A 26,063-nucleotide genomic window follows, 5' to 3' on the forward strand; every position below is an offset into this window, starting at 1 on the left:
GGTGACGGCTCTAAACACGTCACAGGCTCCGCTTGTTCCCGTAACAAACTGGGGGGTCGCGGCCCCCTCTTAGCGCCGGCGGAGCCTCAGCCGCTCTCCCGAGACGCGGCGCGGCCCGGCCGCCGCCCGCCGCCCCGCAGCCGCCACCTTCCCCCTCCCTCCCGCTCCGGGCGAGGGCTGCCGGGACGGGGCGGCACCGGCAGCGGGGATAGGTCCGCCCTCGTCACGTGGATCGGGCCGGCCGTCAGGGCGCCGTTCCTCCGAGGCGTGACTGCGGCGGCGGCGTTGATTGGGCGCGGGGCGCGCGGCTTCAGCGCGAGGGCAGCGCCCCCTGCACGTGACGTGGGAGCGGGGCTCGGAGTCGGCCCGGGAGTCAGTCGGCGGCGGCCGCGTCCCGCCGCGGCGGCGGTGAGTGCGGGGCGGCCCGGCCCGGCCCTTCCCCTTCCCGCGCCCGGCCCCGCTGCTCCGCCGCCGCCGCCCGGTCAGCGGCGTCGCGCGCCTCCCCCTTGGCCGCGGGGCCCCGGTTCCCCTCAGCCCCGCGGCCCGCTCCCCCTCAGCGCGGCCGGGGCTCCCTCCGGCGGCGCGGCCAGCCCCCGGGCTCCCTCTCAGCCCCCCGCGGGTGCCGGGGACGGGGTCGCTCTCCCAGGGACAGGGGTGTCCGGGCCCCCGTGCGGCGGGAGAGCTGCCGGCCGGAGCGGAGCCCTGGCCCGAGGCGGTGCAGCCCGGGCCGGCGCTTCTGCCCGGGGCCGCTGGGCCGTGTCCCCGCAAGTCTGGTTCGGTTTCCTCGACAGCTGTAGTTCCTCCAGCCTGTGGGAATGGAGCGGTGTGGCGTTGAGAGAGAGACGGGGGGGTGGGCAGAAGCGACAGCGTGGGGGCTGCCAGCGTTGGAGGGAATTCTGGTCCGAGGGTTGACGTCTGTCTGTCTGTCTGTCTGTCTTTCTGTCTTCCTTCCTCTGTAATGATGGCAGCAAGCGCCAGCAGCACGGGCCTTTGTCGTTTCCCAAGAAAACTTCAAACCCAAACGCCTCGTTCCACTGCCATCGTTCTCAGTTGTCCTTAACCAGCCGGTGAAACCCATAACCTGTGCAGCTGGGGCAGACCTTTTCTGATGCAATGGGAACTATGCCGTGAGGACTGGTCAGACCTGGCCGTAGCCATGACGGAGCCCCACAGGGTTTCATTCACCACTCTCCACGGTCCGCTGAGCAGCAGCTTCTTGAAAAGGTCTCGGAAAGACGATGGAGAGCAGCCCCAGGACTCTGAACCGGCTGCAACAGCTGTTCGAATCACACTCACTCTCTTCGAGCCGGACCACAAGCGTTGTCCAGAGTTTTTCTACCCGGATCTTCTCAAGAGTTGTCGAGGGAAGGTAAAAGGTGGTTCCTCAGGAGACAAGGTAAGTGTCCTCGTGGCCTGTGGGGAACCTACGTCGTGTCTGAAGATTTCAAGGGCTTCTTCAGTATTGGAGTGTTAATGCTGTTTTGAGCGTTGGTTGTGTGTTAGTGGCGAGGTGGAAGGAGGGTGGTCAGGCATCCCGCAGGCAGGAGAACTGGCATCCAGACAGGGGTTCTTGTGGTCGGGCCACACCGTCACACTCCTTCGCCCCGGCTGGAAGGTCACGTCGGAAGGGTGATGTGTTGGTGGCAGAGTGTGGGACGTGCTGCTCGTTTAGCTTGGAGTTGCTTGGTGGAAAGGGATTTTTGGTAGGTAGCTTGCTGGCAGCTGTGAGCAGCTCTTTTCCAAAGAGCGTCAAAAGGAGAGATGCTTGTACGGTACGTGGCCGTATCCGTTTGGGGACCCCGCTCTACTGCACATGAATATTTGCACCTTAGCGCTTGGCGTCTCTTCCCGGGTGGTGGACGTGGTGCTTTCAGGTGTTGCCTGACAGTTCTGTTTGCCTGTTGAAAGCCATTTCTCGGGGTACGGCGGCATGCAACCTTCTGTAGCATCTGAACTTTGTCTTATGGGTGTTTTTCTCTGAAAAGAAAGTTGATTGATTCCGCTCATTTTTACCGTTGCTCTTCAGAACTGTTTAGCAGTCAGCTGACGGTTCATGCTGCTTATTTTTCCATTTTGAGAGTCGTGAGAAGGAGAGACAGGTACAGAACTAGCTGAGAGAGCACCCAAAACCTAGTGACACTCTCAGAATCATAGAATAGTTTGGGCTGGAAGGGACCTTTCAAGGTCATCTAGTCCAACCCCCCTGCTGTGGGCAGGGACATCTTCCACTAGATAAGGTTGCTCAGAGCCCCGTCCAACCTGACCTGGAATGTTTCCAGGGATGGGGCATCCACCACCTCTCTGGGCAACCTGTGCCAGTGTTTCACCACCCTCAGTGTAAAACATTTCTTCCTTGTATCTAGTCTAAATCTAACCCCCTTTAGTTTAAAGCCATTCCCCCTTGTCCTGTCGCAACAGGCCCTGCTAAAAAGTTTGCCGCCATCTTTTTTATAAGCCCCCTTTAAGTACTGATAGGCTGCAATAAGGTCTCCCCAGAGCCTTCTCTTCTCCAGGCTGAACAACCCCAACTCTCTCAGCCTGTCTTCACAGGAGAGGTGTTCCATCCCCCTGATCATTTTTGTGGCCTCTTCTGGACCCGCTCCAACAGGTCCGTGTCTTTCTCATGCTGAGGGCTCCAGAGCTGGACGCAGTGCTCCAGGGGGGGTCTCACCAGAGCAGAGCAGAGGGGCAGAATTCCTTCCCTTCACCTGCTGGCCACGCTGCTTTGGATGCAGCCCAGGATACGGTTGGCCTTCTGGGCTGTGAGCGCCCATTGCTGGCTCATGTCCAGCTTTTCACCCACCAGTACCCCCAGGTCCTTTGTCGTGGTTTAACCTCAGTCGGCAACTGAGCCCCACGCAGCCGCTCGCTCACTCTCCCCCCGCCCCCGGTGGGATGGGGGAGAGAATTGGAAGAGTAAAAGTGAGAAAACCCATGGGTTGAGATAAAAACAGTTTAATAATTGAAATAAAACAATAATAATAATACTGATAAAAGAATACACAAAGCAAGTGATGCACAGTGCAATTGCTCACCACCTGCCGACCGATGCCCAGCCAGTCCCCGAGCAGCGGCCCCCCCGGCCAGCTTTCCCCCGTTTATGTACTGAGCATGACGTCCCATGGTATGGAATGTCCCTTTGCCCAGTTGGGGTCAGCTGTCCCCCCCTGTGCCCCCTCCCGGCTCCTTGTGCACCTCCAGCCTGCTCAGTCGGCAGAGCATGGGAAGCTGAAAAGTCCTTGACTAGTGTAAGCACTGCTCAGCAACAACTGAAACATCGGTGCGTTATCAACATTGTTCTCATCCCAAATCCAAACCACAGCACTGTACCAGCTACTAGGAAGAAAATTAACTCTATTGCAGCTGAAACTAGGACATCCTTCTCGGCAGGGCTGCTCTCCATCCCTTCATCCCCCAGCCTGTGTTGATACTGGGGGTTGCCCCGACCCAGGTGCAGGACCTCGCACTTGGCCTTGTTAAACCTCATGAGGTTCACACGGGCCCACTTCTGGAGCTTGTCCAGGTCCCTCTGGATGGCATCCCGTCCCTCTGGCGTGTCGACCGCACCGCTCAGCTTGGTGTCATCCGCAAACTTGCTGAGGGTGCGCTTGATCCCACTGTCTGTGTCACTGATGAAAATATTAAAGAGTACTGTACTAAATACCATACTAAAGGTTGATTTGTCTGAGCTTCTGCCTGGATGCTCTAGTCGTGATGGGTTTAATGCACGGGGTTTGGGTGGCAGCATGACGGGATTGAGTCTGATGTTTTTGTCTCTCTTATTTCTACAGAAGAAAGACCCCGCTGATCCCTTTAATGATGACGAAAAGGAAAGGCATAAAGTGGAGGCTCTTGCTAGGAAGTTTGAAGAAAAATATGTATGTTTTTCTTCTTTCTATTACGTTATCCCTTGGAATGGGCAATGCTGTTCAGCTCCCAACCAGTGGTATTTTAGTAATGGTCGTTGGCTCTTATGTTCCTGTTCTCCTGCTGTCCTGTATCTTGGCTGGAAGGTTCTGTTTTCTATGTTCCTTTCCTGTCTCAGGGCTTGGTCCACAAAAATAGTTCAGATATGTTCTTAAATCAGATGACAGTCTGATTCAAGTGAATGACGTTCTCACTTGTAGTGGCAAACGTCATTATCTTAATGTAGCTTATAAAATTTAATTGTCTTAAGCAAAAATTAATTTCTAGGCCTTGCGCTGGGTAGCGTGAGAGTCGCTGATCTGTCTTACCCATTTCCTTTCTGTTCTTCCTCTATACTTTACTTCTGTAGATGGCAATAACACTACGTTATGTTTTACAACTGGCACTTTTGAATAGCGAGTTGCTGTATTGTCTTGTGATAGGAATTTGACCTATGGGTCACCCCAATGCACTGCGTGTATGTTTGGTGGGTGTCGTACCGAGTTTGTACTGACTGTATAGCAGTTATGGAAGAACAATCCATCTCTGCACTGGCAGAAATGTTGAAGGGGTGCAGACCCAAATCAACGTAAAGTCTGCTGGCACAAAGTCGGCCTGTCTGGCAGGTCAGTGTTCCGTTTCATTTGGCTGCACCATTTTTGATTCCGTATGACAAGGCCTAAAACTGGATTTACCGTATCCTGAGATTACATCATGGGAGTTAACGCTGGTTTGGTTCTGCTTTTGCTAGGAGCAAAAAAGATCTCGTTCTCTCTTCTGTACTGGAGCCAATGTCAGTGTCCTGTATCGGGGCCATCCCCGCGGTAACTGGAAAAGAAGGATGAACACACTGTCAATCTTTTATTGTTTAGGGTGGCAAGAGACGTAGGAAGGACCGTATTCAGGACTTGATTGATATGGGGTATGGATACGACGAATCTGACTCCTTCATCGATAACTCTGAAGCGGTGAGTACTGGGGCAGGAGTGAGGGTGGTTGAAGGCAGTGGCCTGGGGGGCTGAGCTGGCACCTGGGGAGAACCTGAACTGGGCGCAAGCCGGGGGTGTGCCAGGGCTGGGGAACGAGAGCTCCTGGGGCAAGCGCGTGGCAGGAGAATGCTGGTTAGCAGGCGTGTCCGCAGCCCCGTCTGTTCTTGGGGGAGCTCGAGTCCCGCTCCGTTCTCCAAGCAGCTCAGCTACAGAATAAAGCGACAAAGCTTACAGTGGCTTGTTCTCCGTTACTTCCAGTACGATGAGCTTGTTCCAGCTTCTCTTACTACAAAGTATGGAGGGTTTTACATCAACTCAGGAACACTGCAGTTTCGGCAAGCGTCTGAATCTGAAGATGACTATGTTAAAGAGAAGAAGAAGAAGTGTCCCAAGGTCAGCAAGCCAGCTTTCTCGATTATTTCTTCTGTTAGAGGTGTGCTCCTCTTCGGTGGCAATGTCTGTTGGAGACAGCCCCGCTTTCCTAATGCCGAAGCGATGCGGCTGAAAGGGGAAAGAGCAGGAGCACTTGGCATCCCTTCCCCTTTCTTGGTAGGATCGATCGTCTCTAGTGTAAAAGCTAGGTGCGCTGTGAAATGTTGAAGACAGCGTGTGCCCGAATGTGGTGATACGTGTATGGGGGTTGGGTCAATGTGTCCGGCGGGGAAGGAGCTGTTCTCAAATTCCTGGGAGAGGGCCCAAAGGGGCTCTGGGGGTGCAGGTCCAATTCCATGAGCAGGAGACGCTTTGATTGTGACTTGGTTTTAACCCTCTCCAGAAGCGGAAGTTGAAAGATGGAGGTGAAAAAATGAAGAAGAAGAAGAAGGATGATTCTTACGACAAGGAAAAGAAATCCAAAAAGTCCAAGTTCCCAAAAGCTGGGTAAGGCGGGGGAGGGAATGCTTGCTGCTCGACACCTTGCCTCGGGGTTACAGGTGGCATTTGTTACGCTGCAGTAGTACCTCTTGCAGTGGGGGGTGGCTTGAGTGCGTGGCGCGTAAACACCAGCAGGTAAACCCCCGTTGCTTCCAAAGTGGGAGAAAAAAGGCAGCCGACGATTAGGGAAGGAGCACAGCTCCACAGCAGGAGTGTCCGAGCAGAGAGCGGCACGGCTAGCTGCAGCGTTGGTGTTTCCTGGAGCTCTCTTTAGGCACTGACGGTGGGAGCAGGTATTGGAGAGCCTGAAGAGAAGGAAAAGGAATTTGCTTTCCTGGCTTTAGTAGGCAAAAAGGGTCAAGCTGCTGTCGCGCTAACTCTCTCTTGCTTCAGTTGCACTAGTTGTTTGTGCGCTTCCCCGTCTTCCTTGCTGGAATAATGCACGTAGCTAAAGAAGAGCATAACTCGGTGGAGATGGCTTAAGCTCCGTCACCTCTCTGCAGCGAGGAAGGACAGCCTTCTCTCCTCCAGGCTGAGCAAGCAGCGGGACCTTAAGACCTAAAGAGGCAACAGAACATTTTTCCCGGTGTAATTGGTTAAGGGGCTAAGACTTTCCAGGGGATTGGTGCATATGGTTGAAGTAAACTGGGATGAAGGTATCCTTGTCCCCTCCCCTTCATCTTGTATTCATTTCAGTTCCCTTTCCTCCTCCATTCTTTGTTTACAGTTTTACGGCATTAAATGCAAGTAAGGAGAAGAAGAAGAAGAAATACTCTGGCGCTCTTAGTGTCAAGGAGATGCTGAAGAAGTTTCAGAAGGAGAAGGATGCTCAGAAGAAAAAAGATGAAGAGCAGAAAGTGGTGACTCCTTCACCAGCAGAACCTCCAGCCCCAAGGGAGGCGGAGGCGATGCCTGACCCTTTGCTCTCGCTCTTCGGCCATGCCAGTGACAACGACCTGCTTCAGGCAGCGACGGCTATGGACTCGTTAACTGACCTAGACCTGGAGCGGCTCCTCAGTGAATCCCCAGAAGGGAGTCCCTTTCCTGATGTGGAGGATGGGAGCGATCCTATTGGGATGGGCTTGGAACAGGATTTCAAGCAACCACCGTCGCTCCCGGAAGGCCTGCCAGCCCCTTTGGAGAAACGCATCAAAGAACTGGCTCAGGTATGGCAGTTCATTGCGGGGCAGTAGGATTGTGTGGTTGCTGGAGAGGCGACAGCTCTGCTGGGTTTGTGTAGCTTCACGCAGAGACAGAACAGACTCCAGTGGGGGAGTTTCGCTGTGCCACATCGCGTCGTACCTTTGCGTCACCCAGTTTTCTCTTATGGCCAAGTCACTTTCCTGAACGCCCAGATGTCAGGTAGTGTCAAAGTCCTTGGCCTTGTTATCTACTGAGTGTTACATTCAGTATCCCACCTGTCAGTATGGTTTCTTTACCTCTCTTAGCAAAGTAAGGACCTGATGCAAGAGGTAATTTCCAAAGTCAATTTAACATGAATGAACTTAAAATGTGAACTGATGAGGCTGAAGGACAAATTCCACCGTAGTAGTTCTAACATGCTGTGATGGTCAGGACAGCGTCTGTGAAGTGGCGTGCAGTGTTCTGTATATAAGATAAGTGGGTACAGCTGGAAAGCATTACCTGTTCTGCAGTGTGAGAAGGCGTGAAAAGCCCTGTAGGTGGGGCTTGAGGATTTGTTAGAACCGTTTCCCGTGTCGTACGCAGGCAGATGCCTTCATGAAGCATGGGTTCAATTTGGCATCTCCCGCACTGGAGCCGTGTCACTGGCAATTTGGGTTCTTTCCCCATCTTTACCATCTCAGTGTTGGGGTACTGTTTAGGGAGTGGAATATACTAGAAGTGTGATCCCACGTCTTTTCACCAGTAGCTCCTCCTGCAGCTGGACTCCTGTGGGACTCGTCCATCTTCTCCAAAACATTGTGACCCGCTTGGGGAACCGCTGTTCTGGAGAAGCGGGAAAGCATTGGGTGCTGGTCAGGGATCCCTCTCCTGGCATGTCGAAGAAGTGCGCTTTCAGACTTGCTGTGGGCCTTCTCTGGTGTGAGGGCACTCTCAGCCTGTGAACAAATGCTGAGATGTTTTGTTCCTGCTACTAGTGTTGTTTTTAAACATTGATTTTTAAGTCATAAACAGTGCTCTCGGACCTCTACGGTGGTGTGTGTTCTGCCTTCTGGGGCACGTCAATTTAGAGCACCTGTTACTTAAGCATCTCTTACTTAATAACTCTGTTACTAAAGATAAGCTTCTGTTAAAGATAACTGTGTTCTGCTGAGGAATTTTAAGTGTGTATAGTGGTGGTGAGCAGATGGAAGAGAAGGAGGAATTGAGGAAAGTATTGCCACAGCTGATAAAAAGAATAGGCTTTTCATGGATGTTTCTACTTGCTATTCAGGCTGTTAACAGAAAACACTGAAACAGCTGTTTCTGAACTATATCTGAGTTAAAGGAGAATATTACGGAGGCTCCCATGATATCAAGTTAATTGTTATGTTGCTGCAAGATAGTGTAATAGCAGACTACCCACAGATTTTCCTGGTTAGGTTTTCCTGCTGCTGTCTCTCTTGTTGCTAGACTGTGTATGTTAAGAAAAGAAACCAAGGAGGAGAAATACAAGATTTAACAAACTGAAGCCTCTGGGTCAGTTAGGATTTTGGGACATGTTCTCTGGTGCAGGTGGGAATGAAGAGGTACCATACCTCTGTCTGAGAGCCAGGTCTCTTCCATCTCAGCAGGTGGGAGCATCTCCTGGGTTAAATGGAGCCTCCAGGCATTTCCTCTTCTACTTGAACTGATTTGGCTTTAACTCTCCTTCCTAAAAGAGTTTTCCTGTAGAGGATTCTCTTTAGCATTGAGCCTGCTCCTTTGATACCATCAGCTGTCCATGACCTGCTGCTGGCAGAGAGGAATGTACACCTTCTGGGCATAAATTACTCGCTTACCGGCCTCAACCTTGAAGTGTTAAATCAGGGGGTTTCAAAATCGTGCCCTTCTCTCCTGGTCTCCTTTCCCATGCCAGGAATCACTAACTTGATGTGGTGCCTTGTGGTGAATCTCAGCTTTGTTTACATCCCCACTCAGAAGAGACTGAAAGCTCTTGGCAATTTTCTACTATCTCGTTCATCTCTTGGAATTATTTTCCCGCTGGACATATTTTTCATGGGTGTGATTTTTGGACAGTGCTGTGTGTGCTGCAGTCGTAGCTCAGGAAGCTTCCTGAACAGGATTTTTTTTTAGCTTCCATGGTGTTGATTGGAAACAACAAATCCCCTGTGGCTGCTAGTCTTTCTGTTGGTTTCTTGGCTTAGTGTCCAGATTGGTCTAGAAAGCCTGATGATAACTATCCCCGACCCTCATTAAACATGACTAGAATGATCTTCCCTGTTCCAGGGACAAGTTCTGTGCTCTCGTTACTCAATCTAACAGCTCTAGTGTGAAGTTAACACCGTGCCCTAGAACTGTCTCTTCTCCCCATGGGAAGTATGCCAAGGAAGCCAGCAGCCGCCAAGCCATCTCCCTTGCCCCATTAAATGGAGGAATCTTCACTCTAGTGTAGTAACTCCAATGCACTCGACTCCAGTGTATCTGCACAGGAGAATCCAGAACGGGAAGGTCTGTGGGCAGGACGTGGTCTTACCAGTTCAGATGGCAGGGTTGGACTTGGAGTGAGGAGGCGTAAGAGGAGAGGACACAATCTCTCTTCTGTCTGTCCATTGTCGCAGCTTTTAGCCCATCTACAGCAGGTAGCTGGTGCAGAGTTTGGTGGAATAAAACTGTGCCTTGTTTTACAGTATTTCTGAAGTGGTTTAAAAACCACTTGATTGCTTGTGCCTGTCTGTATTTGTGAACTGATGATGACTTGTGTTATTTGCTGATTTCCAGGCTGCCAGAGCTGCAGAAGGAGAAGGCAAACAGAGGTTTTTCACTCAGGATATCAACAACATCATACTGGAGTAAGTGCACCACGAGAGAAGAGTGGGAAAGGAGAATATTAGGCAGAGCATTTATGGTAAATTCAGGAGCAGGTTTAGCAGGAGTTGGGGGGGTGTCCTTATACAGGTCCTCCACGCAGAACATGCCTGGGATAACATGAAAGTCTCCTAGAAATGGCTTTCAGTTGAAATATGATGTATAGCTGAGGTAGGAGAAGATTGGGAGGGATGTATCCAGGCCTCCTGTTCTCAAGATGATGCTTGATACCTGTGTACTTAAATTTGGTCACTTGACCTGTGATTGTAGCTTGATACAAGAACAGTAAATCTCTCCCTGTCGGAGATGTCAGGCGTGTTCTTTGCTATTTAAGTTATACGCTGTATGGAATATTTTGTAACTGGGATAAGGCTGCTGTGTTCAACTGGTTTTCTCTGCAGACTGGAGGAACTCCATTACTGCTGTGTGTTTTTGAGTCCCCCAATTACAGAATGCCAGTGTTGCTTCACGCAGCTGTTGATAATGGCTTCATTCTTCTTCAAGTGCCTGGAGGAGGCTGATGAATGCACACAGCTTTGTGATCATCGCAGTGTAATACTTACACAGAGGCTTTAATTTCATTAAGGTTTATGAAGGCACTTAAAGGGAATTGCCGAAGGGAAGTTTGGGAGTCTGTTTCCCTCTCGTTTCAAGTGGTGATTACCACCTTTTAGCATTCCAGTGCTGACTGCGCAAACAGTCCTAATCTGTTTTCAAACTGATAACTTTAACCACATTCAGAAGTGATTTAAATAGATTTGTGTGACTTTGCCGTAGAATCAGTTAGGGGTTTTTACACTTCTTATTGACACTGAGAGGTGCCTTAAAAAGCTAGTCTCTTAAGTTATACATAACTGTGTAGATGGGTTTGGCACACACTGACCTCTCGAATCTACTCACTGGGAAGTAAGTTCAAGCCCAAGGGATAAAGTTTGATTCTATATTATTCTGTGTTAGACCGCCATAGTATCTGACATAAGCAGCGTGTACATCTCATTTCATTGCCTGACGATCCTGCACTTCATCTGCCAGGAAGAAATGCAGACTAAATGAGACCGCCGACATCCTTTTGTTCCTTTTCCAGATACTCTGAAACTAGATTAAAAGGCACAGTTTGGGATAAAAGGCTCGAGTCTGTTGATTCTAAAATCTGCAGAACCATCATGTAGTTTGGCTTGTACTTTGTCCCTCCCTGCCTGCTCCCCAGGTGGCATCAGAGTTGCATTTCTGTTGCTTAGAGAACCCTTGCCAGATCCCTGGTCAACGTTGCGTTTGTCTTGTTCTTCAGCATAGAGCTGCAGACCCGGGAGCTGAACAGCCAGATCCGGTCGGGGGTGTACGCCCACCTGGCTGCTTTCTTCCCGTGCAGTAAGGACACCCTGGTCAAGCGTGCCCGTAAGCTTTACCTCTACGAGCAGGTGAGTGAATTTGGCAGCAGAGCCCTGTCTCGTGTGCACGTTCCCCCCGATCTCCAGAGCACAGCTGTTGTCTACCTAGCGTGGTGGTGTCCTCCACGGAGCGGGGTTCAGGCGCCGCATCTGGGGGTGTGGATTCAGAACTGGCAAGGTCTCGACCTGCCAGATTTGGGTGTCTCGGGTGGACCAGGCCATGTGGACCTTCAGTCTGTTCTGTGCTGTGCTCTAGGGTGGCCGATTGAAGGAACCTCTACAGAAGCTAAAGGAAGCCATTGGAAGGGCCATGCCAGAGCAGATGGCCAAGTACCAGGAGGAATGCCAAGCCCACACTCAGGCCAAGTTTGCCAAGTAAGCTCCTCGTTTGCTCGTTATGCATCCGTAGCTCTTCTCAGCAGGCTCCCTGTGACCTGTAGGCTGCTCTCATGAAGTTTACCACCTATTTTTGTTCTGTAGTCAAAAATTGCTGACGGGCATTAATTGGCCTATTTAAACTGTGTGTGTTCTTTATGCTATCTCTGTCGATGCCAGCTACAGCAGCATTGATGGGACCAGAACTTGGCTGAAGTGTTTCACTTCTGTGCAGGCACGTCTTTAGGAACATGGCAGTCTGAGAACAGTCAGGCTGGATTAGTCCCGTGGTCTCTGTTACACAATATTGGGAGATTTCTTGACCTTTAGCACTTGGCTCAGCTTGCACCCAAAGCAAGAGATTTAGACCCTCTTCCCATGCGTGTGTTACCGTTTGCTATTGAGACCTTTGAACAGTGTTGTTCAGAGATACTTAATCCTGCCTTTGAATCTCCAGGACAATGACTTCCACATTATCTCTGTGTCCATTTTAGGATGCTGGAAGAGGAAAAGGACAAAGAGCAGCGAGATCGAGTTTGTTCTGATGATGATGAGGATGAAGAAAAGGGAGGGAAGCGCATCATGGGACCGCGAAAGAAATTTCAATGGAATGATGAAATCAGGTTTGCATAATTTAGATACTAAGTGAACCTGTGACTTGTCTTTTTCTATGCAGTTGGAAGTGAAGCATTTCAGTATTTGTATCTTGTTTTCAGAGCAGCGTTGATCATCTCTAGTGACAGTTAGCTTGGAGGTTTCTGGCAGACTGTGCTGTTTATGGAAGCCACTATTGCATTTATTAAATCTCACCCTTATACACATTGCAAAACTAAGCTGATTTCAGGCACAGGCCAACTCCGAGAGACGTGCTAAGAAGCCTCTGTGCAGAGGCCAAAAGAGAGGGATGGATCTTTGGGGAAAGGAGGAACTCGGCTGAATTGCTGAAATCCTACAGACTGGACTCTGCACAAGACCAGATTGGTGGCTGTGAAAGCAGTTAAAGCTAAGGGGAATTGCTGCCCCTGGCACCCAGGTGTCTGGCAAAGAACAGAGTGCTGGGTGAAGGGGAGAGGGACAAAGGATAAAAAGAGAATCAATCACGCTATCGTCTTCATCTTATTCTGTAACAACCTGGGGTACTGCTCCGTAGATGGCCGATTCATTTAGAACAAAGCAAGCTTCGCTTCCTGCCTTCTCGTTGCCTCTCAGCACGAAGGTCTGCAGGGAGGTTCAGTTCCGCGGTTGGTAATGGCGCCTGTAATTCTGGCACCGGTTTACTACCTCTGCTGTTTCAGGATACTAAAATGGGAAGGGGTGACAAGGCCTTTCCCCCCTGGCGCATCGATGTGCGTGCACAGACAGAGCGAGGAACGTGCCTTTCCCTTCCTCTTTCTTGCGGAGGCAGTGTAGGGTCGGTTTTATTACCGAGCCAGGCGCGTCTTGGCATATTTATCCAGCCCCGGATAAACGAATGACCTCCAACTGGGGAAAATCAATCCGTGTAACTCTATTTGAAATCTTCCTGTTCTTCAGGGAGCTGCTTTGCCACTTGGTGAAGATTAAGTTGGATGGTTATGACCTTGACAAGAATAAGGCTCAGTCTCTAGAGGATTATGTGAAGACCTTCCTAGATGGAGAGGTGAAGCCCCTTTGGCCAAAAGGCTGGATGCAGGCCAGGTGAGCAAGAATCAAGTTGTACTCCAGGGATTCCTTGTTATAAGGGACCTCTGAAGGTCATTAGTCCTACCCCTGCTCAGAGAATGGCTAGCTTCACAGTTAGATCAGAGTGCTCAGGGCCTTGTCCTACGGAGTTTTGGAAATCTCCAAGGATGGAGATTACCACAGCATCTCTGGGCCCCCGTTCCGGTACTTAATCACTCTTCATGAAATCTTTTCTCCTTATTTCCAATCAGAATTCCCCTTGCTGCACTGAACTTTAATATTCCCTCTTTTTGCTTTTTACTGTGCACCGTTGAGAAAGGTCTGGCTCCATCTTCTTCGTGGCTCCCCGCGCCCCCCACTCTTTAGGTAGTGGAAGATTGCCATTAGCTCCCTCCTCGCTCTTCTCATTTTCCAGGCTAAGCAAACCCAGTTCCCTCCACCTCTCCATGTATGTCGTGTGTCCCTGTTCCTCAGCCATCTTAGTGGCTCTGGACTGTCTCCAGTTTGTCGACATCTCTCTTGTATTGTGGGGACCCTGAAGCTGGATGCTGTGTCCAGATGTGACCTCACAAGTGCTAAACAGAGGGGAATAAGCACTTGAACTGCTGGCTGTGCTCTTGCTAATACCTGCCAGTATATAGTTAGCTCTCAGCAGTACACCCTTGCAGGAGTGGCTCATGTTCAACTTGTCCACCAGAACCCCCGGGTCCTTTTCTGCAAGGCCGCTACATAGCCAGTTGGCCCCCAGCCTGTGTTGCTGCGTGAGGTTATTCCATCCCAGCTGCAGGACTTAGTGTTTGTCTTTGTTGAACTTCACAAGGTTTGTGTTGGCTCCTTTCTCCAGCCTGTCCAGGTCCCTGTGAATGGCAGCCCTGCCCTCCAACATACTCTCCCCCCTCCCTCCGTTTTCATATCACCCTCAAACTTATTGAGAGTGCAGTCCGTGCTGTCGTCCAGGTTGTAAATGACAATGTTGAGTAGTCTTGGCCCCCGAATTGACCTCTGATGGATGCCACTGGCAGTGACAAGTTACAAGGTAGAACTGGGACTGAGGTGAGGCTGGCTAGCCTGTGGTTTCTTGAATCTGTTTTACAAAGGATCACTCTGTAATCTGTCTCATGAAGGATACATTTTTCAGACACTTTGGGAAGTCTTCCCTACACCCTAGAGTATTCCCAAAAGAAAGCAAAGCAGAAAAGTGTTAGGGGCTTCGGACTTGCACTAGACACATCAGAGAGCAGAGTAAGTAGGAATTTGGTGTGGTTTTCTTTACCCTCTCTGGTGTCTTCACTGCTGTTTCCTGCTCTTTCACACCCTCCATCATCCATGCCATTGAGCTGGCAGTTGCAGAGCGCCATACAAATTGCAGAGAGTCGTTCTGCTGAGACTGTCATCAGCTTCTGGCCTGCTTTGTTTTGCTCAATAGTTTTAAAGAAAGAACAACTGTACAGTCTTACTGCTGGGATCTCTATCTCTTTGCATTTAAAGAGCTGGGCAGCGCTGTCGTCTTCTCTCTGCCGAATTTGCTTTTTGTTTCATGGGGGATAAAGGAAGAAGTAGGTACCAGTTCTTAAGAGCAGTAAGTATGAGTAGCACATTACAGATCCATGTGGAGAAGTCCATGGCCATTTATTGCAGCTGCATGTGCACATGTAGTACAGTAACGTGCATGGTTGTAGTGTGTTGGTTTAGTGTACGGGAGCTGAATGATGGCATTAAGAGGTGGGTGCAGATTCCTACTTAGTTAATGAAGCTATTACCAGCTTCAGGGTCTTAGCTTGCCAAGTTTTAAAAACTTTTCTTTGAATAAAAGGAAATTAAAATCTTTTCCTCCTAGTTTGTAGGTGAAACTCTTCTTAGGCCTACAGGTTTTCACCTAAGACTCAGCGTAGGAGGGCCCTCCAGTGAAGTTAACTACAGAATGACTGAATAAAAGCGGTTTTCCTGGTTGCTTTCCAGTGGCTCAAGGACAATGGTTTCTCCTGCTGGGACTTGATGGAGTTGGACTTGATGATCCTTATGGGTCCCTTCCAACTTGAGATATTCTGTGATTCTATGACTTTGTGGTTTAAAGACAGAGGGTAGACCGACAGCCACACAGAAGGGGAGGGGAGGGATTGGCAACACTAGGAGAATTGTAAACAATTTGATGGTCAAGTCAGCTTGATTCACTGTCATCATGATCACAGAAGTTCATGTTTAAGAGGAACTTGAGGATGGACTTGAAGAAACAACTTTGTGTATGAGTTCGGAGAGGCCCTGCCATGATTCCGTTTTCTCAGGTAGCACTAAAAGGCGATTAACAGAATATAAGGTTAAAATAAGCTTCCTTTTTAAAAGAAAAAGGATGACAAAAGTCTTTGTCAGGCTCTTAATAGCAGACGGGAAGCATATTCCATATGCCAGAGCTGAAGGTGTATTTATAAGCTTCTCACCCTGACATCTAAGAAGGCAGCTGAGTGGCAGCTGGTTTAGGTGAAATAGTGTTTGTGTGAGATTCTGGTTTACTTAGCCTCAGCAGTAAAGGATTTTGGATGAAGCTCTGTTTATTGGTTGTGGTTAGTCAACTGTTATAGAAATGGTTGTGCTGATTTAAGAAGTCGCCCCAGCTGTTTGCTGGGGACGCAAAGGCAAGAGAGACATGCAGTGTGCGAAGGCTTCTCATCCATATTGCTGTATTGAGGCAGGGGAAGGTAGCCTTTCTCTCTTGAAGTTGGTGAAGAGCTCTTGTATGATCTGCCAGCTCTTGGATGATCTGTGGCAGCAGTAACGCCCAGCTTGAATGATTGTACCGCCTCTCCAGTTGGCTATCAGCTTTTTAAGCTGACAGAGCTTTTTCCTTAGTTATTGTCCAACAACTGCCTTAATGGCCTTTCCAGCGCCTACAAGCATAGCTCCCCAGAGAGGGAATTGTGTGGGGGAATTCAGCAGGATTTTCCTGGAAAAGGGATGAATATTTGTTTGCTCTCTGTGATTTTAATTTCACTAAGTCCCCTGCTGTACTGTGCAGCTCTGTCTCCAGTGATCCCAGCTGCTCTACTGGGTCTTGCTGGATATCACTTCTCATTGCTCTCTTCCCTTCTTAGGACACTGTTTAAGGAGAGCAGGCGTGTACATGGACACCTCACATCAGTCCTGTGAGTATCGCGCAGCATTCCTTTGGAGTGATAACTGGTGAACTCCGTTCCCTGGGGCCTGGGTGGATCATGCAGAAGCACCTGAGCTTGCTTGGCTCCCATCAGATAGTTTGGCGCTGCTTCATTTGGGGAGGTCTAGGGAGAGTAGTTGTTTGCGTGTGACATCTCCCAACGACAGCCTTCCTGAGGTGCTTTAGCCTTACAGTAAGCTCAAATATAAGAACTTTTCCAGGTTGCCTCCTGGCCTTGTTCAACAGACTGGAGTCAGGCCTCTGTGCTAGTCCCTGGGAGGCAGATCAAGGTAAAATGGAGTGTGATGCCAGCACTGTGATTATTGCTACCTGTTCAGTTGGTCCTTACTGGATTCTGGATTCCCTCTTTCTTGTTGCCTGGTTAAAGGAGGGGTACAATGAGCTCAAGCTAGTGAAGATGGGTGCAACAGGCTTGTGGGTGGCAAACCAAGAGAGCCATCGGAATCCAGCTGGGCAGGTGCTTTAATGCCAAAGGGTCTCATGGATCTTGCTGGCAGTCTATAACAGATGATGATACGGACTTAGGCTGATGTCTGTTTGACAGACGGTCCTGTTCTTGGCACTGGATGAGCGAGGGGAAGTGTGAGAAAGAGTATGAAATAGAGTGTAGAGTCATCCTTCCCTCAGCCATACCGTTCCGGCAGTTCAGGGATGTCTTGTATCAGAGATTGCATCTGACCAGACCAAATGTTCTATTTTCCGTGAATTTGGCAGATGCTTTTGCATCCTTGACTTCTTCTGGGAACCTAAAAGAAATGTGTAACTTTTCTCCAAAACAGTCTCTATCAGTTTCTCTCTGGGTATTGCTATAGTTAGGTCAGCAGCGGGTTCCTGTAGTAGCTCCTAGCCCTGCAGCCGGTGCAGGAGGTGTCTGTTGAGTGCTTTCACTGCTCTGCTACCATTTCAAGACTCTGCTCCGCTCCCTAATTCATTCCCCTGTGTGGGAGTTGGGGCTTCCTAGAGCAGCGACCAAATGTCATACGGTTTTGAATCCTAGCAACCTGAGATGCTGCCTCTGTTCCCTCGGTTCTTTGCAAAAGACTCAGTGGATCATCATTAACAGGGCCCAAGTGTGCTCCCTAATTGGATGCTTCCCTGCGGGCATTCAGTGAGCCATGTTTCTTTTGTCTCCCTCAAAACAGGGTGAAGAAGAAAGTTATAGCTCCTACTAAGGTGAAAGTGAAGGTGAGTTCTTTGTTTTCTGGTTCTCATGGTTGACATACACCAAGAGTCTAGTGTCTGCCATCTTAAATCCTATATTTGAGCCTTGTGCCTATACATTAGGTACAAGGAAGTTGTACTGTGAACTAGCTCTCGTCAGTATTGGGCTTGAAAAAACAACTAGAACGGCAGCTAAAATTGATGGCAGCAGCAGTCGGGAGGGAGGCGGGGGGCCGGCAGGCGCAGAACATGCCTATTCTGCCTTTTATCCCCAAATCGGGAACCTTCCCTTCCCTTTTTAGCAGTAAACCCTGCTTCTGTTCTGACTCTGCCTTCTCCTGTGATTTTTGTTCCAGGAATCTTCCTGCAAGCCCGATAAAAAGGTGTCGGTTTCTGTTCCTTCGATGCACTCAAGCAGCACCTTAGCTCTGTCTTCAGAGCCCCAGGGGGGAGCTCTGGGCATCAGTGCCCAGACCAGAGAACTCTTGTCCCTTGGGACAGCCCAAGCGGCCAGCAGCACTGGCACTCCTGCTACCTTCATGGATGACTCCTTGGATGAGGACTTAATTCACAATCCCACTTCCTCCCTCGAAGCAGTCTCTAAGGAACTGGCTGTGCTGAACAGCAGAGCGGGAGGGAGCCCTGACTTTACTCTTTCTGGAGCTCCAAAAGCTCCACCAGAGAAGATCCCAACTCTTACATCGTCAGAGGAGAAGAGGACATTTCCAAAGTCCAACCCTTCCCCTACATCATCCTCTGGTTCCCTCCAGTCTCCTCTAAATTTCCTGGCTGAGCAGGCCCTGGCTTTGGGCCAATCTTCTCAAGACAAAAAGACAGAGAACTCTAATTACAAAGAGCTCTCCTGCCAAGCTTCCCCCAGCAAAATCCTTCCTGATGCACACCAGGCTAAACAGAAGCACCACAGCCTGGTCCGGCCAAGCCACGGGCCTCAGACCTCCACCCCAGTGCCGGGTTCTCAGGTGAAGGTCTTTCACTCAGGCAGCCAGCTACAGAAAACTTTCACCTCCCCGGCTCCGTTTGTCAAACTGCAGAATCCCAAGTCCTCCTCCCCACTGCCCCAACGCTCCCTCCTCCAGCAGGTCAAGTCATCAACCAAAGCTCAGAGCTTCCATTCCTCTGCGTCACCAGGCAGCACCCAAAATTCCGGCAGCTCCCACAAGAGCCCAGGCTCATCCTCATCATCTCTCAGCTACACAGGAAAGCACTCAAGTGGCTCTAGCTCTTCAGGACAGTCTTACAAATCACCCTTCGTTTCTGGTTCCCTCTCCAAGCACGGGGCTTCTTCCAGCAGCTCCTCATCTGGAGCTTCTGCAAACCAGGGCTGCTCCTCTGGGAGCTTGCTGCCCAGTGTGCAGACCCCTTCCTCGGGCCAGGCGTCCAGCCGCCCGTCCTCAAGCTCCTCGGTGAAGAAGACGCCCGTTTCGCAGAAGCTGACTCTTGTGGCACCTCCTGGAGGTTCAAACGGAGATTCTAGCGGGGGCACTCAAGGAGTGGCCAAATTGCTGACCTCCTCCCTAAAGCCAGCTGTTGTTAGCAGCACCGCATCTTCTACCTCTGTGCCGGTAAGCAGGGGTGCGCTGGCCTAGCCTAAAGCCAGGAGAACGCATGGCACTGTGTCAAGCCATCTCCTGACTTGTTCAGACCTGCTGTAAAGTGATGACCTCAAAAGAATTTCCTGAAATTCTTGAATGACTGTCTGGATTTTGGCTGCTTAGGCTCGGGAGTCCTGGCCTTTGCCATGGGCTTGCACTCCAGAATTCAAACTTTCATTTTCAGCTTAAAGTAACAACTAAGCAAAATACTGTTCAATAATGTCTCATGAAGGACTCCTGGGTTACCTATACAGACTTGTATAATTCAGCCATTGTATTTAATGGTATAAGGACCTTAGTTTTCACCTGTAGCGAAAAAGTAATCGTTCCTAATGCTGTTGTATTAATTTGTTGTTGGCTACTCATACCTGCCTTCTTTTGTGGCACGTGGAAAGAGCTGGGCAATTAAATGAGTATATTTAAATGGGCCTGGAAACCATGTACTGCTCAGGCCGTGTACCTTGTCTGTTACTGAGATAGAGAGCTGAAAAGCATTCCCCAGTGGTATCTCTCTCCATGGGAGAGATCTCCAATAACATTCTTAGGTGCAGGCATACACCAAACCGTGGTGCCTTGAGTTGTCAGCAGTGATATGCTGCTAGAAGTGAGTAGGAAGCATCCTCCCTGGAACTCACAGACAGTGTGTAAGCTCATCCTCTGCCTAATGGAGGCACGGTTCCAGAGTAAGGGAACAACAGAGTGAAATCCAGTACAGTCACATTTAGAAGAGCATAGCGTCCAGCAGCTGGATTGCCAGTGTCCTGGGCACCTCAGGAGTTGGCAGCTCTTGGGCCCTGGCTGGGAGGGCGCTTCTTGCAAGGAGGAATGCTTGAGCGCTTTGTTTTGCAGTCCTTCCTTAAGTATGAATGATGCTATGCCTTGGTTTTCCTACTCCTGACTGACCTTTTCTGTTGCTTTTCAGAAAGGAACTAGTGGAGCTGTGCTGCTAACGAGTTCTTCCTCCTTAAGTGTACTGGCTCCATCCTACAAGTCCAGCAATCCAAAGCTGCCAGCTGCCCTGAGCTCCACCCCATTAGGTATTATCTCTCCTATTCATTCCTTCCCTCTTCATGTCATCTCCTTCAGTTCAGACTCCTCCCCAAAAGCAGGAGTATCAAAGGATGCAATAGTTACGGGACCTGCTCCAGGAACTTTCCACCATGGCCTTGGCCACAGTGAGTATCCTTCCTGGTCGTGCATGTGTGTGTTACTTGTGCCTGTGCTGTCAAATAACAAGAATGCCAATGCTCTGCTGTGTTAACCCATTGCAGACCAACCCATCTCTCTTGCTGTTGCTTCGTGCTGTAGTTCATGCACTTGCACCTCCAGCATTTGCATTTGGAGAGCCTTGGGCACATCCCCGTAGTTAGCCCAGAAGTCCCAATAGCTGGAAGCTGAGCTATAGGCTAACTGCTGCAGCTCTTCTGCTCATTTCTGTCTTCGATGTGTATTTGTTCTTTTTTTTTTTCCCCCTCTCTTTTCTTTGTTTTTCTCTCTAGGTCTTCTAGCTGGCTTGCACTCCAGCCCCCACCATGCAGCGCCACTCCCACATTCTGCCCTGTCCACTCATTTACCGCAAAGTTTGCCAGGTAACTTGTCAGACGGTTGTGATTTGTCTTCTGCGTCGTGAGTCATCCTGTATCTCAGCAGATACTTCCTCTAGGGGTGAAAGCAAAGTGGTTGTCCACATTGTCCGACTGGTGCGGTCGTCGCTAAAACCTGCGGCCTCCCCGAGATACAAACCGAGGCGTAGCCCTCTGTGTCCTTTACTGTTTAGTTAGCCAGGGCAAACTTGTGCGTTTCTGGAACGATGAGTCCTCAGTGCTTATAGCAAGTGTTGGTTCCCGGCGGTACTCAGCTTGCTGCTTGCGTCGTGGTGAAGAATTATCCTGCTGGGATTAAAGCTGTGCATGTTTATGCACAGTCTGCCAGGACTGCCCAGGAATGAATATTCTGGCTCTGTGGAGTTTTGTTTCTGGTCTGACACATTTTATATAGGTCACCAGAATGTCTTGCATCTGTGCACTGAGCTAATTGCCTGCATCTCCTTCGCGACAAGTTTGTAGTGTAAATGGAGACTGCTTTACTTGGTGTTGACGACGTGATGATTCTGCAGTTAAGCCTGTTCCTGCCCCAGTTTGATGCCTGCAGAAGCAATGCGTAAAACAAGAGATTTCCGAAGAACACCACCTCTGCTCGTAAATGGTGTCCTGCCTGGTGGGCTGTGAGCGTGTGTAAATAAGGTAGCACTGTGGAGGAGGGAGAGGAGTAAGGGGGATCCGTGCAGCATTCAGAAAATTGAAACGCAGGGCCAGCAGACCAGGCTTATCTGCCTCAGGGAGTTGTTTATCCCGTTGGTAACTGCTATTTCTGCTTTCTTGATCAAGTGTTCTTTAGCACTTCAGTGCGGTTCAGTGCCACTGTCTTCGTACCCGCTCCTGCTGTGATCGTCTTACTGGGCAATATGAGCCTGATTTAGGAGTGGATGTGCTAGCCTAATATTGTGGCACTGCGGCCGTTAGGCGTGTGGATAACCTGCTGGAGTTAATGTGGCCTCCCGTAGCAGTCATGGGGTAAAAATGCCCTTGACCGCTGAGCGCAGTGCTTGTTCGATGAAGAAAGAAGAGAGTGCTGTGCACCGGTGAAAATTCAAAGAATTTGTTGTCTTTGCTGCTTTTGCTGGAGCTTGTCTGAGGCAGGTTGTTATGCTACTCTGATGCGGTGGAGCAGAAGAAGGTACTAGCAGCAGTCACTGGTGTGACAGACCCTTCCTTCTTGTTTGTAAATTCACAGTTACTGGAGAGCGAGGTGATTGATTTCGGTTTGAACATGGGATGTGAAATATATTCTGTGTCACTGAGAAGGAGTTCTGTCCCATTATTTGAGGGAATTTGGAGTGGTTACTTCACTGTTGCTTATAGGGCTTATAACGAAAGAATTTTTTGGTGGACTGCTGCTCTTAAGCAGGACATAGTGCTAGAAGCTGCGAACAGACAAAAGGTGACTAGGAGTAAGTGAAGAAAAACTGACCATTGAGACAGCTTCAGCAGAGACCCGCTTTCTCACTTGGTGTTTTCACGTGAAGATTGGAGATTGAGCCTAGTGCTCTGGGAATATTACCAATTGTGGTGTTTTGTAGAACGGAGTAGATATTTAAGTGACCACCGTAATCTTAAAATGTATTGGTTTGTTTTGTGGAATAAACTGTGGTTGGCTGTATAAGCAGGTGGCCACAGCTGCATTGCTCTGTCCGAAAGCTGCGAGGACTCTGGCGTGTTGGGAGGTTGCTACGAATGCAAGGAAACGTCGATGTCTTAAATGAAAGTGTTTATACCAGCATTCATCAAAAAGCATTTGAGCAAGGAGCACCCGGTGCTTGCTTGTGTGTCGTCACTGCTGCATTGCTGGTGGAGGTGCCTGTGTGCTGGTGCTGTGGCGATGGTTCTGACTGCTCGCTTTAGAAACGCGACGTGCTGGGGCTGAGCTCTTGCATGGAATGAACTGTCCTTGTCCTGCAGAAGAAGCTCTTGCTACGCTGCTCAGTGCCACTGCTGCTTAACTGCACGCCTCAGCACGCCCATTTGTTCATCATAGTCTGATAGTAGTTCTAATTGCCCCTGGAGAACTTCTGCTTCCTTAAGCTTCCTTCCTTTTTCTCTCTTCAGTGCATTTTCTCTTTTCCCTCCGCGTCTGTTCCTGTCTGTTACTTCCGTGATTAGATTCCTATGATTCCTCTTGCTATCAGTGGGCACCTTAAAGCCTTCATTACAACAGCAAAGGTGTACTAACGGTGTTATTTCAAACCACCTTTAGATGCAAGGCAGCCAGCACCATGTATTTCTAGTTTCCTAGATGGGGAGACACGGTAGAGCGGCTTTTAGAGACGGGCATAGGCTAGCTAGTCAACGAGCAATCTGAATCTATGCCGTGGTGCTTTTGCTGGGAGGCCACAGGAGACCCTCAGTGCTTCCTGTGACCCTTACTCAGGAGCAGAGGCAGGGCGGCTCCCAGCTGTGAGACGTCTCCAAGCACGTCCTCTTACCCCCTGATTCCTTGGTGCTGGAAGGGAAAAGTAGGTCTTTCTGTGCGGAGAGATCTGGCTGCCCCAGCTGCATGCAGCTCCGTGGAGCTGATGCCGAACCCCCTTCCCACTTGGTTTTATTTTCTTCCAGATGCTTCTCAGCTTCACGGCAAAGGGTCCAATGCACAGCAGCGCAAGTTGTGACGTCTGCAAGGAGGGGAGCTAGAGCACACATAGGATAAAACCAAGAGGAACAGGTCATGAACTTTGGATACCGGCTGTCTCTTTTTTTTCTTTTTTTTCTTTTTTTTTTTTTTCTTTCTTTTTCCCCCTCACGACAACTGGAGAGACTGAACCGCAATCAGGAACTCATTGGTGCGTTTGCTCAGAGGCTTTCAGAGCTAAGCACCCACACAAAGGGCCACCTTGAGCCATGCCCCGATGAGAGAAGCGTTTTGTAGCACTGTTTTATTGCTGCTGCCCTTCACGCATTCCCTGGCACTGGCAGGAGCTAGAACCTGCAGGGAGACTCGGGTGGCTTGGCTTTCCTGCAGTGGATTCCCACCCACCTGTGTCTGTATCTGCCAAGTACCTCCAAGTCCAGTTACCTCCTTGGTCTCCCAGTGGAGGGTATGAAAGGTGCTTCTTTCTTCTGCTTTGGATTTACTTGGATAATTCTAGCACTGCCAGTGCTTTCTGAAGACATTTGACTAACTTTTCAATTGTACTATAAAACTGTGCTACAGTTAATTGGAGGACTTAACATTTCCTGTGTGGTGAATGTAACGAGCCACTTGATGTTCCCCTCTGGAGGAGAAAGAAGACTCTTTAGAGAAACATTTTTAGATGCAGTCATTGACTTTGAGAATTCTACTTCTTTCCGTTTTTGGATTTTTTTCCTCCTCCTCAGTTTTATCCTCATTACCATCGAATGCATTGGATTGAATGGGACACTTCTCAGCATGTCACATGTATAGGAAGACATAATTCCAGTGCCTTTTATGGTGGAGCAAGAATGGACTAGTGACACACATTTCAGCCCTATTTTGTGTGCTCCTCAACCCTTTTTTAATCATTCTGTATTTAAAATGTATTCTGTTTTATTTAATAGAGCTTTTTATGGTTGCACATCAAAAAAAAAGCTGCACTGTCTGGACTTCAGTGGTGTCTCGGTGACTGCGAACACAGTACCAAATCCAGCAAGAGCACCAGTTCTTATCCGAGTTTGTGCAAGCGGGTTCCAGACCCTCCCCTAAAGCCATTCTTTCCTAGGGTCGTCAGTTGTGATCTCTTTGGTGGGCAGAGGGAATGATCTAGATAACCAAGGTCACTACTAGTCAAATGAATTCCAGAGAATAATAATGCTCTCCTCGATGATTTCTGCACTAGGATCATGTGCTTGTCACAGCTGCAGGAACGGGGACCATCTGGAATCGGGGTGTGTCTTTTCTTTTTAATTTTTTAACTCTTAGACCTAAATACTTCTCCTGAGCACACCCTTTCAATCTGCGCATAGCTAAGGGCAGGCTGTGGTTCCAACTGAGCTTTATGGGTTTTGATTTTCTGCTCTTCCCCCAGTCTGCCTTTTCTCAGGCCCCCACAGCCACATCTGAATCGTGCAGTAGTAGTGCTGATCCGCATAGAGTTTACTGGTATTTCAAGCAAAAGCTTGCAGCCTTCCTTCTTGAGCTTTGGGGAAGGATGCTGACACTGAGTATACCAGCAAATATCCGCTTTAGTTTTCCCCGTTTTTGGTAAGATCCAAGATGGATTGTTTTCAATTTGAGCTGATACCTAATTTCCCAAGATCAGTGCATTGTTTGTATTTACAAAAAAAAAAAAAGCAGCTCAGATTCAGAATTTGTTTACAGAAAATACCTAGGTTGTAGCAAAAGAGCCAAAGACAGAACTTGTGTTATTAAAACTAAGCACAGCAGTTATGGATGGACTCTGAGCAGTGGATGTCGCGTGGTTCCCGTTGAAGGCCTAATCCTGAGAGGTACTTTGCACCTTCAACTTCCCATGGTAGCTGAAAGAGCGTTCAGACACCTGGCAGGATAGGGACTCTCAGCGAGTGACTCGAGGTACTGGTTCTACTCCCTCTCTTTGCTTTCACTTGAATGCTTCTGCTGGGAAGCACCCGTGTGCGTGGCCAGAGCAGAATGCCCTCCTTCTAGGAATTTAGCGAAGCCTCTTGCCTCAGGGAAATGTTTATTTGGTGGAAATTCTGTGGGATATTTTTTTCTTTACGTGCTATAATGAATGAGTGAATGGTATGGAGCAGAGTCGCAGCAAGGCAGAACCACGCAGAGACCTGACAGCTGATGGGGAGCCAGGAGTCTGGCATCTCTGCCTTGGCGAGGCAACTTGCAACGCTTTCGTGACGGTGTGGGGAGGCGAGGCTCCCATGGCACTTACTTAGTATGGCAGTTCCTTTCGGGTGTAAGAGCTGCGGTTTACTACTATATATTTTTTTGTGTGTGTTGGGACTGTCTTGCTGAAGATGGTGGGGGTGGTATGAAAACTGTTAATCTTGTACAGAACAACCGAATAAATTGTTTCAAAGTTTCCAAAATGCTTTTTTCCCATCTCCTTACCTCTAGTTTCATGACTTCGTTTTCAAAAATTTGTGTTTCAGCTTGGATGATCATCTCTTGATCATCTGTTTCTTGAGTGAGTAATGAATTATTTGCTGTTTTAACTAAAGTCTCTTACATGGTAAGTAAATTACAGCTCTGTTTCTAGCCGTTGTGGTGGTAGAATTGCATATTCTCATTCGGTATGCTCCTGCTGATGCTTGAAGTTGACATCTGCTGGAAGGAACAAGTGGGGTTCAGACCCTGGAGCAACGGTGGGATCCTGCGTGATCATTTCATTCGCAAAGGTAAAATAATGGGGTTAATTCCCAAAGCCAGG

At 49.3% G+C, this 26,063-nt stretch overlaps 1 protein-coding gene across 8 annotated transcripts; it reads left to right on the forward strand.

Annotated features, from left to right (window-relative positions):
- Window positions 1–358: 358 nt before the first annotated feature.
- LOC143166800 (ubinuclein-1-like) lies at window positions 359–25,715 on the forward strand. Of its 8 annotated transcripts, XM_076351577.1 has the most exons (18): window positions 359–408; window positions 969–1,396; window positions 3,792–3,878; window positions 4,779–4,874; window positions 5,154–5,288; window positions 5,671–5,774; window positions 6,496–6,934; window positions 9,672–9,742; window positions 11,047–11,176; window positions 11,403–11,521; window positions 12,016–12,144; window positions 13,055–13,198; window positions 16,270–16,320; window positions 17,495–17,537; window positions 17,870–19,096; window positions 20,049–20,301; window positions 20,626–20,715; window positions 23,299–25,715. In XM_076351577.1, exons 2-18 carry the CDS (start codon window positions 1,109–1,111, stop codon window positions 23,349–23,351), a joined length of 3,459 nt encoding a protein of 1,152 aa, XP_076207692.1. In that variant the 5' UTR covers window positions 359–408; window positions 969–1,108; the 3' UTR covers window positions 23,352–25,715. The 8 variants fall into 8 exon arrangements, with proteins under 8 accessions (XP_076207692.1, XP_076207696.1, XP_076207694.1 ...); XM_076351581.1 differs by lacking the exon at window positions 20,626–20,715; XM_076351579.1 differs by lacking the exon at window positions 16,270–16,320.
- The last annotated feature ends 348 nt before the right edge of the window (window positions 25,716–26,063 follow it).

The sequence above is a fragment of the Aptenodytes patagonicus genome, chromosome 13 (genome assembly GCF_965638725.1).
Source record: "Aptenodytes patagonicus chromosome 13, bAptPat1.pri.cur, whole genome shotgun sequence".
Classification (NCBI taxonomy): domain Eukaryota; kingdom Metazoa; phylum Chordata; class Aves; order Sphenisciformes; family Spheniscidae; genus Aptenodytes; species Aptenodytes patagonicus.

Bases quoted from the DNA above. Each gene is read 5' to 3' on its own strand.
- LOC143166800 (XM_076351577.1), top strand. From the start codon at position 1,109: ATGCAATGGGAACTATGCCGTGAGGACTGGTCAGACCTGGCCGTAGCC. The intron at 11,522-12,015 runs GTAAGCTCCTCG...TGTCCATTTTAG, and splicing joins ACTCAGGCCAAGTTTGCCAA to GATGCTGGAAGAGGAAAAGG. The intron at 19,097-20,048 runs GTAAGCAGGGGT...GTTGCTTTTCAG, and splicing joins CATCTTCTACCTCTGTGCCG to AAAGGAACTAGTGGAGCTGT.